General features: G+C 51.6%; 1 protein-coding gene and 1 long non-coding RNA gene across 5 annotated transcripts in view; both read left to right on the top strand.

Annotated features, from left to right (window-relative positions):
- PDE2A (phosphodiesterase 2A) overlaps positions 1 to 3,261 on the top strand; it is an 89,004-nt gene extending 85,743 nt beyond the window's left edge. For all 4 annotated transcript variants that reach the window (XM_072969268.1, XM_006203369.2, XM_031681317.2 and 1 more), the window contains 6 exons: positions 186 to 260; positions 424 to 523; positions 780 to 892; positions 1,266 to 1,304; positions 1,432 to 1,538; positions 1,845 to 3,261. In XM_072969268.1, coding sequence (XP_072825369.1) covers positions 186 to 260; positions 424 to 523; positions 780 to 892; positions 1,266 to 1,304; positions 1,432 to 1,538; positions 1,845 to 2,055 — 645 coding nt within the window. In that variant the 3' untranslated portion in view covers positions 2,056 to 3,261. The remainder of the gene's footprint in view (positions 1 to 185; positions 261 to 423; positions 524 to 779; positions 893 to 1,265; positions 1,305 to 1,431; positions 1,539 to 1,844) is intronic.
- A 1,038-nt stretch (positions 3,262 to 4,299) lies between these two features.
- Positions 4,300 to 15,444, top strand: part of LOC116282071 (uncharacterized) — a 36,605-nt gene continuing 25,460 nt past the window's right edge. The window contains exon 1 of the long non-coding RNA XR_012076523.1: positions 4,300 to 4,426. This is a non-coding gene — a long non-coding RNA (uncharacterized lncRNA). The remainder of the gene's footprint in view (positions 4,427 to 15,444) is intronic.

A 15,444-nucleotide genomic window follows, 5' to 3' on the forward strand; every position in this document is an offset into this window, starting at 1 on the left:
CACTTGCCTGGGGTCACATAGAGGACTGAAACAGAGCCCAGAAAGGGAATTGGGACCCCCTGACTCCCCGGTTCTGCCTGCTCTGCTCACCTTGGGGGCCAGGGCTGGGTCGGCCTGCTCCCTCTCTTGGAGTCAGTGGTGAGGGCACCGCCCCAGCCGGGCCCCCATCACTCCTCTCCCCACAGAGGCACCACTTCGCTCAGGCCATAGCCATCCTCAACACCCACGGTTGCAACATCTTTGACCACTTCTCCCGGAAGGTAATGGGGTCGGGGGTGGGAGTGAGAGAGTGGGAGCTGGGAGCTGTCCTGAGATGGGAGAAGGAGCTGAGGGGTGGAAGCTCCTTAGGTCTCGGGGAGTGGGTAGGGGTATCTGGCAGGAGGCCTTAACACTGCTGCTCCCCCTACCCCCCACCGGGCCCAGGATTATCAGCGCATGCTGGATCTGATGCGGGACATCATCTTGGCCACGGACTTGGCCCACCACCTCCGCATCTTCAAGGATCTCCAGAAGATGGCTGAAGGTGCCTGCTGTTAGCCTGGGCCTCATGGTTGGGGAGGGACCACCAAGAAGGGGATTGGCCTGGAGAGCATCCCCAGGGGTTCAGGCCCACCCCCTCCATCATCAACCCGCCAGGCAGACCGGACCAGCATCCTTGGCTCGCATCCAGGGTGCTGAATTCCCTGGACCACTTTGGGGTGGGCCCTAGGGCCTTGCCCTCGGAGAGAGGGTGCCAGGAGCCTGGACCCCTCTACTTGACCCAGTCCTCTCCCCAACAGTGGGCTATGACCAAACCAACAAGCAGCACCACAGCCTCCTTCTCTGCCTCCTTATGACCTCGTGTGACCTCTCTGACCAGACCAAGGGCTGGAAGACCACAAGGAAGATTGCAGTAAGTGCCATCTCCCTGAGAAGGTGCAGGCTACGTACTCTGACCAGCTCTGTGTGGCTCCTGCAGCATGAACACCCTCCCTGTGCTGAGCTCAGCCTGGCTATATTTTGGGGAGACAGAAACCTAGATCACCTCAGGGTGACGGAGAGATTCAGAGAAGGGCACGGACTTACTGAGGGGTCACAGCAATCAGTGGCTGGTGGAAGGTGGGCTGGAACCCAGCCACTCCTCCCCATCTGGGGCTATACCCCTGTCTGCTGGGGATGCAGAGCACAGGTCCTGAGGTTGCAATGCCTGTTTGCCTCCTTGGAAGTGGGCTGTGGAGAAGGATATTTCCCAGTCACAGGAGGTGATGAGAGTATTCGCCTTTCAGGAGCTGATCTACAAAGAGTTCTTCTCCCAGGGAGACTTGGTATGTCGGGAGTGACTTCGGCTGGGGGGAGGGTTCCTGCCTTGGGTCTGGGAGGGACTGGGTTAGCCTGACCTGGGTGCCTGGTGGAGAAAGGAGAGGACCAGACCTGATGGCTTGATGCCTGCAGGAGAAGGCCATGGGCAACAGGCCAATGGAGATGATGGACCGTGAGAAGGCCTACATCCCTGAGCTGCAGATCAGCTTCATGGAGCACATTGCAATGCCCATCTACAAGTGAGCGAGCACACAGAGGGTGGGGTGTGTGGGACGGGCCTGGCTGTGATTATCACAGCAGATACAGGTGTGGGGGTGGCCTGGCTCAGCTCCAGCTGATCCACCCCCTGCCTCTGGGCACAGACATCTCCTGCTTTGCCCCTCAATGGGCCCTTCACTTCATCCTTGGCCCCCTGTGGAAAGTGACCATCATGTTCTCCTTGAGCATCCAGTCTGATGCCTCACACTCTTGTGGAAGTTCTACCTGTGGTCTAGCCCTAACCTTTCTTGCTGTTGACCTCTAACCCTGCTCCCATGCACCTCCAGGCTGCTGCAGGACCTGTTCCCCAAGGCAGCAGAGCTCTATGAACGCGTGGCTTCTAACCGCGAGCATTGGACCAAGGTGTCACACAAGTTCACTATCCGTGGCCTCCCGAGCAACAACTCGCTGGATTTCCTGGATGAGGAGTATGAGGTGCCTGAGCTGGGTGGCGCTAGGGCCCCCATCAATGGCTGTTGCAGCCTTGATGCTGAGTGAGTCCCTCCGGGGACCCCTCCCTGCCCAGGCCGCCCCCCCACAACCCCTCACTGGCCTGGCCACATACCCTGGGATCAGAGCCACAGGTCCTGGATTCCAGACCAGGACTTCTTGTGTGATCCCAGGCAAGGGCTGACCTCCTTGGGCCTCAGCTTTCCTGTCTGTATAATGGAAACAAGACTTCCAGCCTCACCAAGACTTTGTCATATATATGACCTCTGAGACCACAGGGGTGATCAGTGAGCAGTGGGCTCTGCTCTGCACCTCTGACCACACCTTGGCAAATCACCCTTCAAGCCACTCCTTTTCTGAGGCAGCCCAGATAGTTTCTCCTGGGCCTCATTCCTGCCCCACCAGTTCTGTGCCCTTTTCTCCTGGAGACACCCCCTACCCCCCAGGATCCCCATGCAAGGAGAATGTGGGACATCTGAGTGGGCAGAGGCTGAGTCTTAGAGACAGTCATCAGTTTGGCTGGAGGACTAGGAATAGCCGTGTGGCCACAGGTGTCCCCAAGGTCTGCCACTGTAGTGATGGTGAAGACTGGGTCCTGGGAAGATGCAGGGCCCCACGAGGAAGCTGCCAGAGGGACAGCTCAGTGCTCTGGGGAGAGGGGGCTCAGGAAAAAAGCAGGATGGGAACAGTGGGCAGGAAGGATTCCTGGGCTGGGAGACTGGCCCAGGATGGGTCAGCAGTGCTTCCTCCTGGCTGTGTGACCCAGGCAAGTCCCTTCCCCCATCTGAGGGAAACAAGAGGGTGAGATAATCCGTTCTCTAAGATGACTTTTAGATCAAAGTCCCCCTAGCTCTGTGGAGTCCCAGAGGAGGCCATGGAATGTCCCTGGCACCCTCAGGCAGAACGCCAACCCTGAGTCCCTCAGAGGCCCCCTGAGTGTACCCCCTTAGCCCGAGCCCCTCCCCCATTCCTGCAGCCAGGAGGGCCTGGCCTCAGCCCTGGCAGGGCTTCTCTTGTCTTCAAGGCCATATCCACCCTTGCCCCAGGGCTTGGGAGACCCCATAGGGCCGGGCTTCCCCCTTCTCTGTTTTGTTCTATATGTGTTGTGGGGTGGGGGGAGGGGGGCCACCTGCCTTACCTATTCTGAGTTGCCTTTAGAGAGATGTGTTTTTCTAGGACTCTGTGCCACTGTTGTATATGGTCCTGTGGGCTGACCGCTTTGTACATGAGAATAAATCTATTTCTTTCTACCAACCCTCCCCCACGGGGCTGTCTGCAGACTTTGTGCATTGGGTTAGGAGCAGAAAACACCAATGGGGGAGGCAAATGCCTTTTAGAACTCCCAGTCTGGTAGAGCCCCCATCTCTGCTGCCTTGCCCTGCTTCTGGGGGAGTCATATACCTGTTGAGGGTACCCCTGGACCAGTCCTGTGCCAGATAGTGGGGGCTTAGGTGTGAATGGCAGATGCGAGGCCTGAGCATAGGGCAGTGAGAGGACATGGCAGAGACCGTGGACTAGAAAGGGAGAATTGAGGGGCTGAAGCAATCAAGGAGGCTGCCTGGAGAAGGTGGCCTGGTATTCCTCCTAGATCCTCTGTCTTCTAGCCTACCCTGGTCATGAGGGCCCTCACAGCCAGGGCCTGGGCCTCTGAACCCAATGCTAGCCACAAGGATGCCTGTCTGTCCCTTAAGTCCAGCCAGAGGAGTATCCCTGTCTGACTCTACATCAGATGCAGCCCTGGGTTGTGTCTGTGGGGTTACTTTCCTGCTTTCCTGGCTGTAATAGTGTGTGCCTCTGCACAGAGAGGGTGGACATCAGATTGGGGACCGAGAGGAGGCTCTGAATGCCATGACACCTATGGCCTCAGGCAGGGGCCTGAGAAGAACCGCAGTGAGGTTTGGAAGATGAGCAGGTCCTGTTTTCCTGTGGCAAAAAAAGGGCAGGCACTTCTAGAGGGAGGAACTACTACAAAGACCCAGAGAAGGGGAGAAGGGGAGCGGCTGGCACCCGGGGAAAGGAGAGTTGGAGGGGGAGTGAGGCCAGATCAGAGAGGGTCATGAATGCGAGGCTGTGGAGTTTGGCTTGATTTTGTGGGTAGGGGAAGGTTTTCAGTGGGGAGTAGCCCAGACGTGCATTTTTGAAGGCTTCTGGAAGGCACAGCAAGAGCCCCAAGGAGAAGTTGGGCGGGGATTATTCTAGTGCAGGTGCTCCGTGCCCTGGGCGGGGCGAGGGAGGAGGAAGTCAGACGCATTGGACTGACAGAACTTGTGACCAATTGGATGGGGCGGGGGCGGGGGCGGAGGGAGGGCTAGCAAGTGCCCGGGAAAATGGTGCCGCGCGGGGAACAACCGTGGGCAGCCGCTCAGCGCCACCCTTACCGGTAACCACGTGTGGAGTGGAGCCTCCGGCAGGAGGTGAGGTAAGTTCCCTGCGAAGATGGGTGGGGCAGCTGTTTGGGGCTGCCAGGGGACAGGGGCGGGAGAAAGCCGGGGAGGGCGGATGGCAGGCGGGCCACGCCTGCCGGCTCCGCTCCCCAGGTCGGAGAACACAAGGCTTGGCCCCAGGGCTTTTTGTAGTTGCCCTGCCCTCCCAACTTAATAGCTTCATTTTACATGAAACCTCACAAGGAATCTGTGGCGTAGATACTATTAACTCATTCTGTAGCCAGGAAGCTTGAGGTTCAGGTTAAGTTATTGGCCAAGTTTGGGTGGGAGCCTGACTTTCCTCCAAGGGCTCTTTCTCTAGGCTAGAGGAAGGAGATTCAGCAGGCAGGGTCTCTGCCTCTGCAGGACTGTCGTGGTGGGTAGGGGCGGTGAGCAAGTGGGTTGGGTCCCCAGAGAAGGGTCTGGGATCAGCTCTGTGTGCCTGTGTTGCTGGGGCAGGAGGGACATGAGAAAAGGCGTAGAGGATGGTGGCTTGTAGTGCAGCTCTTGGCCACCAGGTGGCGCTCAACCCTTGCTGTCCTCATCTGCCCAGAGGTCTGAGAAGGGCATGTGAGTGGGTGGGTGGGGTTGTGGGGGCTAACCTCACTCCATCCACTGGTGCACGCGCCTTTCATGCTCACAAACACACACCCTCGCACACACAGACTCACATGCTCATTCTCTTTTACACACAGACACACTCTTGACGTAGACTGAATACTCTCTAGACAAACTCCACAGGCAAGATGGGAAATGTTTTCTCTGGAGCCTCCAGCTCCTTCAGCGCCTCTCCAAACAGGATTGAGATCCATCAGTTCTACCTGAGTGAGACCCCATGTCCGCTGGGGGTGTCTGCCCACCGAGTGGCCTCCCTCTACAGAAGGATCCTTGGGAAGACAGGACCAGCCTTGTGGTCAGGTGTGGGCAGAATCCCTCCTCTGGGTATGAAGTAAGGAGGAGAGAGCCCTGTGAGGCTTGGTCCTGCTCCATGAGGAGGGAGAGTCAGAGCAGGAACAAGCCAGAGTGTGAAGGGGCATCAGGAGGAAGCTGGGGCTCAGGGGCTCTTGAAGTTTGGGTGGCGAGGACTGGGGTGGGGGGGGGAGGGTTTTGCAGACAGACCAGGAAAGCAGGTTGGGTGGTGGGAGGCGCAGGGGTCGTGCTCAAGGCCTCAGTGCTTCCTCAACTGCTCAGCTTCCCAGGGCTCAGTCAGCTTGATTCAGGGTGGGTGGGGCCTGGAAAGCAGAGCCAGACAAGGATGGCATGAGGTGGCCCAGCCGGGTCGGGGGTGCAGGAAAGGATGGCGGGGAGGTGCTGTTTTCACAGCCTCAGCTGCAGTCTCCTGGGAGGGGGCCAGCGGCAGGGAGGTGAAGGGGTGAGAGTGGCTTGCTCTGAGCAGAAGCTGGCTCTGGGGGAGCAGGGCAGCCATCACCCCCAAGGCTAGACTCTGGACAGCACCTGGGGAGTGAAGGGAGATTTGGGGTTGAGGAGGGAATAAAGGGAGGGGGAAGAAGGAGTCAGCATGACTGGTGTGGAGAAGATCAGGAATGTCAGGGGAGGCCTCCTACCTGACAGAAATTCACTGCTGGGTTCTCGTGAAACACAAAGCAGCCATCATCACCATACACTGGGCCCCTCCTCTGTTTGCAGCCCCTCCGGGGCTCTCCCTTCCCTCCTGGCAGGATGAGAACCAGGATTCCTCACTGGTCTCAGTTTTCCTGTCCATAAACCAGAATGATGCGTTCTCTGGAGGCCTTCAGGACACAGGAGGGTGTGCGGGGAGGGAGGTCACCGAGTTCTGGGGAGTTAGTGTGAGTGAAATCGGCTTATAGACAGCACAGCCAGATTGTTCTCCGAGGACACCCTAGGATGGGTCCCGACAGGACGCAAAGTACACGTCAAGTTTGAAGACTAGCGGGTGTGGTAGATGTGAGAACGGTAGGTGTTGCAACTTCCTGACAAGATGGCTGCCACCCTGTATTCCTGAATCATCCCTGGAGAAACCACAGGACTGAGCAGGAGGCATGGAATTCTAGGAACTAAGAAAAACCGACTGGGTTGTGGCGGAGTTGGGGAGTTGGGGAGAGATAAAAGTGGGATGCTGGGTTGGCAGAAAGCACTTGCCTCATCCCTGTCAGTCACTGCCTGTCGCCTCACCACCTGTCCCCTCACCTCTGCACACGTTCCTGGGGCTTCTTCCTGTCTTGGCAGTAGCCGGAGGAAACTATGATCTCTTGATTGGGAGGCTCTCCCACGGATAGACAGGGATTATTGGTCCCTTTGTGGGCAAGAGAAACTGAGATTCAGAAGCTCAGCTTGTGGGAACCTCCATCAGAGTAAAAGGAGCTTAGAGAGCCTTCCCAGGGTCAGATGAGGAAACTGGGACCCAGAGAGGGCAGTGACCTAGTATGGTCAGGCCACCCAAGATGGCTGTTGTCTTGTTCTCTGTACATCCCCTGCTCAACCAGTGCCTGCTTCACTTATGCCCTAGTCACCTGACTGACCTTCCTACATATTGGCCCCAGGTCCCAGCTAGTGATTGTTCTTATCAAAGTGGCGGTGAGGGGTGTGCCCCTCTGCAGGTTTCCCTGGTAACTGCTGAGCCAACCTGAGGTCAGTTCCCCCTATAATTTGCTAACCTCCCTCAGCCCCCAACGGTGCCGCCTGTCCTGCCCACCATCCACGCACGCAGTGGGGTGTTGCTCCAGGTCCTCGTTTTAGACATGTAAGACCCCCGATCCATTAAACCATTGCGGTCTCCGTTGCTGACTCCCAGCTTTTTTTTCGGTCTTGAAGCTGGGCAAGCACAAGACTTGTAGGCCTGGGGGGTGCAACCCAACAGACCTCTAAGCTCACACAAAGATCCAGAAACAGAGTGGGGATGGGTACCAGCTCCCACTTCCTGGCCCCGGGCTCTCCCCTCTTCCCATGTATGGGAGTCTTCGCTTCCTCAGACTCTTCCTAGGACCCTGGCTGCAGCCCCAGAGACCTGGTTTGTGACTCCCACATCACTGTGTCCCCGCATGGCCTAGTGCTGGGGTCAGGGTCAGGGAGGAGGATGGTACACGTTGGGACAGCTAACCCTCTTTTCTCTTCACGTCTGCTCTGAACCATTCTTCCAGCTCTCAGCTCAGACTCCCCGGGCGGGATGTGCCTGCTGGGGGTGTGTGGTTTCTCTCCTCAGTTAGGCTAGGAACCCCATAAGGGCAAGAACAGATCTGCCTCAGCTCTGGCTTCCCACATCCCTCCTCAGCTTTTGGCACATAGTAGGTGCTCAGAACAGGTTTGTTGATTGATAGACCGTGGCAGAGTCTGGACTCCACTGCATGCATTGATCAAAAACTCAGCTTAACACTTGAGAGGGACCCTCTGAACATCTCCAGAATTCTCTCTCTGCAGCCCTTTCATCTCTGGTGCTCTGCCCTGTAAACTCTAGCCAGCTAGCCTCTTCAGACTCACAGCTCCATCTCTTCAACCCAGGGAGACTTCCAGGCTGCACCTGGGTTCGCCCTCCGTGTGGGGTGGCCTGGAAACTCCCTCCAGGCAGTAGGGGCAATTGTAGGGCTTACATGTGTTCTCTGCCTCTAAGGATCCCATTCATTGCCTGGTATCCAATGCCTTGAAACTTTTTTTCATACATTTTGTCCTTGTTTGAATTATTATTTCAGGCAGGAGGGTGTCCAGTCTTTATTATTCCGTCTTTGATGGGAGTGTAAGTCTATTAACCTTTATTGCAGCATAGTACTCCATGTATGAATATTGACAGACATTTGGATAGTAATGTTTTGGCTATTGGAAACAATGTTCCCATTTACATATACATATTCTTATATATATATTTTTTGAGCATTCCATTGTATGAATATCTTTATTTATCTACTTCTACCATTGATATATATCTTCTAGTTTCCCTCCGGACCATTCCTCTCTATCTGAAAACACTTTCAGTACTTCCTTTTAGTGTAGGTCTGCTGCTGCTGAATTCTCCTGGTTCTTATCTGTTTGAAAATGTCTTTGTTTTCCTTTTGTTCTTGAAAGATGTTTTTGAAGCTATTGAATTCTAGGTTAGGTAGTGTTTTAGCACTTTGAAGGTAGCATTCTATTCCTTTTTTGACTTTCATTGCTTCTGATAAGTCAGCTACCAGTCTTGTTATCATATCTGAAAGTAATGCATCTCTTTCTCTGACTGCTTTTATGATTTTACCTTTGTTTTTGGTTTTCAGCAGTTTTACTGCAATGTGCTTAGGTATACTTTCCTCTGTGTTTAGCCTGCTTGAGATTCATAATGTGTTCTGAATCTGTGATGATTTTCCCTTTTCTCAACTCAATCTTCATCAGGTGTGGATAAGTCACTTCTCATAATTCAGTGCATGCTAAGAAAGTTCTACAAAATTTTACTGAATTCCTGGGATAACAGGAAAGAAATAATGATGCAGAGGTGGGGAAATATTTTAAATCCACCACTAGATTATTGTCCTTGGGGTTCAAATGCACACCCCTCCTCAGGAGAGGAGAAAGATCACCAGGGATGGTCTCTCTCCTTAGCTCCTGATCTACAACCCAAGGATCTGTCCTTGACCAGACAGCCTTACCTGGAATCAAGACTTTCTACCCTTTGTCTGATGGCCGATGAGAAGGAAAAACTACTTTCTCTGTTTCCCTAAATTTTGCCTCAGTCAACAATTACATTTTAATGCAGAACAGGCTAGTACCTCACTGTTCAGAACTTCTCCATTTTAGAATAGGAGTTTGGATTTCCCATTGAAGGGGAATTCCCTTCATGACAGTACGTAGATCCCCAAATGCTGAGTTCCAGCCCAGCAGAATAAAGAAGAGCTCACGGGCAGCGAGGGTTCCCCTGCCCTTGCAGGTTTCTTACTCTTTGGCCACTAGGCTTCAAGTGCACCTGTATGAGGAGATAGGGAGGCACCAGGGGTGACCTTCACACTTGTATCTCTATTTCTACCAGCTCATTTGCTGTTTCGGTGATGAACCAAAGTGGAAGCACCCTTGTGTCTGGTCTGAATCACCATTCTCCCCAGTCTTTGCACCTGGGTGAACCCTCAGTGATCAGGCCCAGCTCACTGGTCTGTATATCTTTCCTGAATTCCAGATACAAACATCCAGTTTCCAAGTCTAGATTCTAGATTGCCTTCCTCTGTTATAGAGGCTGGGAAACTAAAGTAACTAAACTAATGTAACATTTCCCACATGGGTTTCACATGTAACCTGGTTTCCATATAGAAGGTGTTCCTGATACGACGTGGAGGTGGCAGTACATACAGGCATTGAGGTCTGCGTGACGGTAGATAAGATCGCCTGGAAAGCAGCTGTGTTGGGGGTGTCTGGGTGTTCTAGGGGCATCCATGAAGGAGTTTCTAACAGCCAGCCCCTCACATAGGTGCCGAGCAACAAGTGGCAGGGTGATGATATTTCCACTAGAAAATTCCCGTGGTGTGGATGGGCGTGTTGGCTGGCTGCATTGTCTCTGGCCTTTAGCTGTGTAGCACTGAGCCTGATTTTTTTTTCCTTCTGCTTAAACCTGTGTGGATTATGGCATATCAACTAAGGACCTCAACTGACAGTTCTTTTGAAGCACTGATCCCATTGGTTGTAACTGTTCATCTCCCCCAAGAAAACATGAGCTCCCTAAGGGGAGAAACAAGTACCCAACATGGAGCCTAAGGCAGAGCAGGCAATCAGCAAACGTATTGACTACTTAAATGAAATGTTAGGCATTATAAATCCAACCTGAGTGACTGCATCCCACAGGGGATCTGGGGCTGACCTGCATATCTTGAGGGGTATCTCAGTAGTCATCACCGACACACACGACTTACCACTTCAACTGAAGAAAATAGTCTTCTCAGGAAAACCATGCCTGCCTGACAGTCAGGTATCCCCTCAGAGGAAATCATGTTCATAGTGGAATCATGCTTGTGTGACTAGCGCTGAATATTAATCAGAACAAACTGGCTTCTAGAACACTGGCAGGCTACAGGATGCAAAATGATATTCACCAAGAGTGGGACATTATAAAAGTAGGACAGGGCAAAATAACTGAATTTATATTCTATCATCATCAAATCAATTTAAAACAATCACTAATGGAAAATTCCTCCCTAAAGAAATGTCACCCCAAACTGCCCCTAAGCATCTCTTCTTGTCTCTTCATGTGACCTGTGACTCCTTCCTGGGTTCTTCTACTGACCAAACCCAGACCCCTAAATTTGTGTTTTCTCGTATCTCTTAGCGGTTTTTTCACAACAGTCTTCTAAGTTGCTAGATGGGTTTACCTGGGCTCTCCTGACAGCTGGCAGGTGTCCCAACAAGGAAAGCAGCTGGGTGGTAGAGACAGGAAGTGAAGGATGTGGTGTCTGGCATCAGGTAGACCTGGGTCAAGTCTCTGCTCTGCTGGTTCCCTGCTGTGAGACTGAGTGTGGCCCTTCCCTTCCCCCTTCCCCGAGTCTCAATTTCCCCATATATAAAATGGGAGGAAGAGTAAACCTTCTTGAGGCTGTTGTGAAGATTAAATGAGAAAAGGCATGACAGCCTTTGGCCACTGTCAAAGCTGCCAGCTGGGGAATTGCAGGCTTCTGTCAGGGTGCGTTTCTGGAGGAAACAGGAAAATGAGAAACATAACTTCATCTTTGGCAAAGGCTAGGGGCCGGGGTAGCGGTCCCAGGAAGAAGGCTTTCGCTTCAGCTACAGAAAGGGTAGGTTCAAAATAATTCGAAAGAGGTTACTGTGGCATTTGGGGTTAGTGTATTGAATTGTTTCCCCCCACCGAAATATATTCAAGTCCCAAACCTTGATACCTCTGAATATGACCTTATTAGGAGACAGGGTCTTTGCAGATGTGATTAAGTTAAGATGAGGTCCTTATAAAAAGAAGCAAATTTGGACATAGAGACACACAGGAAGAAGGCCATGTGAAGACAGAGGCAAAGATTGGATTGGAATGATGCTATTACCAAGTCCAAACTCATTTGGCTCACTGCAAGGCAGGCCAGTAAATCGGGAGACGAGGTGTTGGGGCAAGGAATTTATTTGAAACTTTATTTGGAAAGCTGGCAGACCCAGAAGATGGCAGACTAATGTCCTGGAGAAGCATCTTCCCAAGTCAGAATTCAGGCTTCTTTTTATATTAAAAATGGAATGGGTTGTGGTTCATTGTTGCAAACTTTGTGGCATCAGAATCCTTCGTTCTTACAGCTATCCATGTAGGTCAGTCAGGTCGTGGTGTCCCTGTAAACCTCCAACAAGACGAATGTTATCCTCTGTTCTGCAACTTTTTATCTCTATAGGAACAGAAAAGTGTTACACCCTTAAAGGTCAGAGCCTTGAGAATGGGTTCTCCTGTGTATTTCAGGTTATAGACAAACATTCTTTTACAAAAGGTGCAGAACCAGCATGACTCAGCACCAGAAACAGATCACAGGGTTAGAGCTAAAGGAACAGATCTAACATGGAGTCAGATTTCTTCTTCCCTGTTACCATGCTGCCACAGCCAAGCAATGCCAAAGATTGCTGGCAACCACAGAAGCCAGGAAAGAGTCGAGGGAAGATCTTCCCCCAGAGCCTTCAGAGAGAGCACAGCCCTGCCAACACTGTGATTTCAGACTTTTGGCCTCCAGAACCGTGAGACAATACATTTCTGTTGTTTGATGCCTCCCCAGCTGCAGCACTTTGTTATGACTGCCCAAGGAAACAACCCAGTGGGTGAGGCAGGGGTCAGGGTGCAAGCACTCCCATCCCATCAACCACGTGGTCACTCTCACTCAGAGTGTTCATCACACACTTCCCCAGGCCCAGCCCTGGGCGAGCTGTGGGGGCTGGTGGTGGTGCAGAAGCACTAAGGCAGGACCCTGCCCTACCGGAGGTCATAGTAACCTGGGTGGAATGTTAATTAATTGATTAATCAACTAGTTAATGAATGAATGAATTAAACACACATTTGTTGAAAACATACTCTATGCCATCCCCAGCTGGGCATTGGAGAGACTGCGGAGAGATCAGTGTAACCAGACACCAAGCTTATAGATGGACAGACAAACTGAGATGGGGCCTGGGACCTGGGGCCCTTCACTGGAGTGCTTGCGCCTGGACAAACGCCTCCTCCAGCAACAGACTGCAAGGAAACGGCTAGTAACTACATGCTCGCGCAGTCAGGGCAATTAGGAACAATAAAACAGGAAAAGGCCACAAACCCGCTGCCATTTAGGAGATACCTGGAGTAATAGAGGGCACTGTGCATGATCCCTGCACTCAGCACCACCAAGAGGGTGGGCGGTCTACCTGAACCACCCCTCAGACCCGACCCACTGATCCCCTCCCAACCCTATTTAAGGAACCAGCCCCCTCCCCGAGAGCAAGTAAGGGCACCTGTTACTTGTATTTCGCTCCCTCGTGCCAAGGCAAGCATCCCAATAAAGTCTTGCCTGAACTCCTCGTCTGGACTTTAACCAATTTCTGTTAATTAAAGAGTCCAAGGACCTGAGTCGGTAACAAGACAAACACAAGTGAATGTTAAACTGTAACTGTGCCAACTGGGCCATTAAGGAAAAGTAGATGGTGCTACCAGAGCCTCTGACAGCGTTGGGGGTGGGAATCTGACCTCATCACAGTGGTCAGCAGGGTCTTAACAGAAGGAAGGAAGCCTGGGCTAAGGCCTGAGGTGAGTAAGAGTTAACTAGGCAAAGAGGGGAGGGAACAGTGTGTGCAGGAGTCCCATGGCAGGAGGAGGCACCACAAGGAGAGACTTCAGGAGGGTCAGGGGAGGGAGTGGCTGAGAGAGTATGAGACTGAGGGGATTGTGTGTTAAGATGAGGCAAGGGAGGCAGGCAGAGACCAGGCTTTGTGAGGCAGTTTAAGCTTTATCCCCAAAGGAATGAACATTAAAGGTTTTCAGTAGGCAGGTGGCCTGGTCAGAAATGGAGACACCCACTCTGGCTGCGGCACAGGGAAGAGACTGGAGGATGGCTTCAGTGCTGTGGGCAGAACGGTGAGGGAGCTCTCACAGCACTTCAGATGAGAACATGATAGAAACATGGGCCAAGGTCACGGAGGATGGAAAGAAATGCACAGATTTGAGAGGTAGCCTTGGTGATGGGTTGGATATGGTGTGTGGGAGGGAGAGAGATGGGCTGATGGTAACTGTTAGTTTTCTGGTTGTGCAAATGGATAGATGGTGGGGCCATTTGCTGGGAGAAGGATCCCTGGAAGAGGGCCAAATTTGGGGGAGAAAATCCTAAAATCAGGCAATTGTTCTTTGTAAACCCTATGGTTGAGGGATGTCAGCTACCATTACCATCTACTCATTCAAAAAATATTTAATAAGTGCTTGCTGTATGCAGGGCTCTGTGCCAGGTGCTGGAGATTAAAGGGAAGGAAATTCATAATCAGTGCCCAACTGCAAGGCAGCGGGGTAGAGGTATTGAGATGGGCATCACGGTGTTCGGCAGACTTGATTTGAGACCTGGCTCAGCAGCTTTGTAGTTGTATGTCCTTGGGAAAATCATTAACCTCTTTATGTCTCAGCAACATCTGTAACATGGGATTTACATCCCCAGTTCCTAGAATGTTGTATGGATATAGTGACAACACATGTCATGTCTTTAGCGTAGTGCTTGGCACACAGTAAGTGCTTAAAAGATACCATTATGAGTTCCGTATGTAAGACACTCTTATGTCATTCTATCTAGTCCTTACTACAACATCATGAGGGGAGACTAATCACTGTATCTCAATTTACAGAAAATGCAGCCCTGCTGATTGCCTCCCCGACAGCATTTCCCTCCTTCTTCATTGTAAGGAAGTAGGTTTTGTTTGGGTGTTCATCATTCTGCATTCAGGAGAGCTGGCTCCCTCTCTTGCCTTGAATATAAATCTTGATTAGTCTAAACTAATCAAGGGTAAGTCCATTCCCCTATGCAATGATTGATTTAGGTAGTCATATGGTTCCCATATGGTCCCAGCTATGAACTCATTCAAATTGCTCAGTAATGTCCTGGTTTTAGTACTATTAGGACTGATTCCCAGGAAACACATCAGTCCTGGGCAGACTGGGTAGGTTGGTCACCCTACTTAGCCACTGAGAACTGAGGAAACTTCTACAGCGATGTGTGTGTGTGTGTGTGTGTGTGTGTGTGTGTGTGGTGGAGCATCTGGAAAACTTTCTCCTTGCTAAGAATAAATGGTAAGGACATATGTGGGAGGACAAGCCTTTCTTCACTGAATGTCTTTGTTTCTATGTGCTATGCTTGGATTTGGATGGAGCCATCATTGTGACCATGAGAGGAGATAAGCAACAAGCTAAAGATGGCAGGGCAAACAAATGGAAAACACCTGGGTCATTGAGGACACTGCTGGGTTGGAGGGACTTAGCTCAGGAGTTGTTGTTTTGAGAGTGATGAGCTATAATACCTACTGATTTCTGTTACCTGCCGCCAACAAGCAGCCTGCTGCAAAATGGCAACCAGCTGGAAAGAGGCAGAGCTGGGTATGAGCCCATCTCCACCCTGGTGTTCATTTCTTAATAATAAACATTAGGACAGAGAGAAGACAAACTCTGGGAATAATTCCCTTTGTGTAGAACAGTATTTCTCAAAGTATGTTACTTCCATGAGATGCTCTCTGCACAAGGATCATATGGTCAAATGGGCTTGGGAGACATGACATGTCACAGTCTTACCAATTCACATTCATCTTGGGTTAATTCAGTTTTTCAAAATCATTTCAATGTGGAATTTTTAGTTTTTTTCTGTTTTTGAGGAACCCTGTTGATCTCTCCCAGGTGTTCCACAGAACACAGTTTTGGAAATGTTGAGGTAACAGAGGGATAGTCTGTCTGGATCATCTGACCTCAGCATTGGGCTCTGGATAGGAGACCACATACCTTGGTTTGCCTGTTGTCTGATGGGTTAATAGTGCCCGCTTTCCCTCTTCACTGTGTCCCAGTTTGGGATGATCAACTGCGTGATCACCCAGCTCTGGATGAGGAGGAGGGTTTCCCAGG

This window comes from Vicugna pacos, chromosome 10, assembly GCF_048564905.1.
Source record: "Vicugna pacos chromosome 10, VicPac4, whole genome shotgun sequence".
NCBI lineage: Eukaryota > Metazoa > Chordata > Mammalia > Artiodactyla > Camelidae > Vicugna > Vicugna pacos.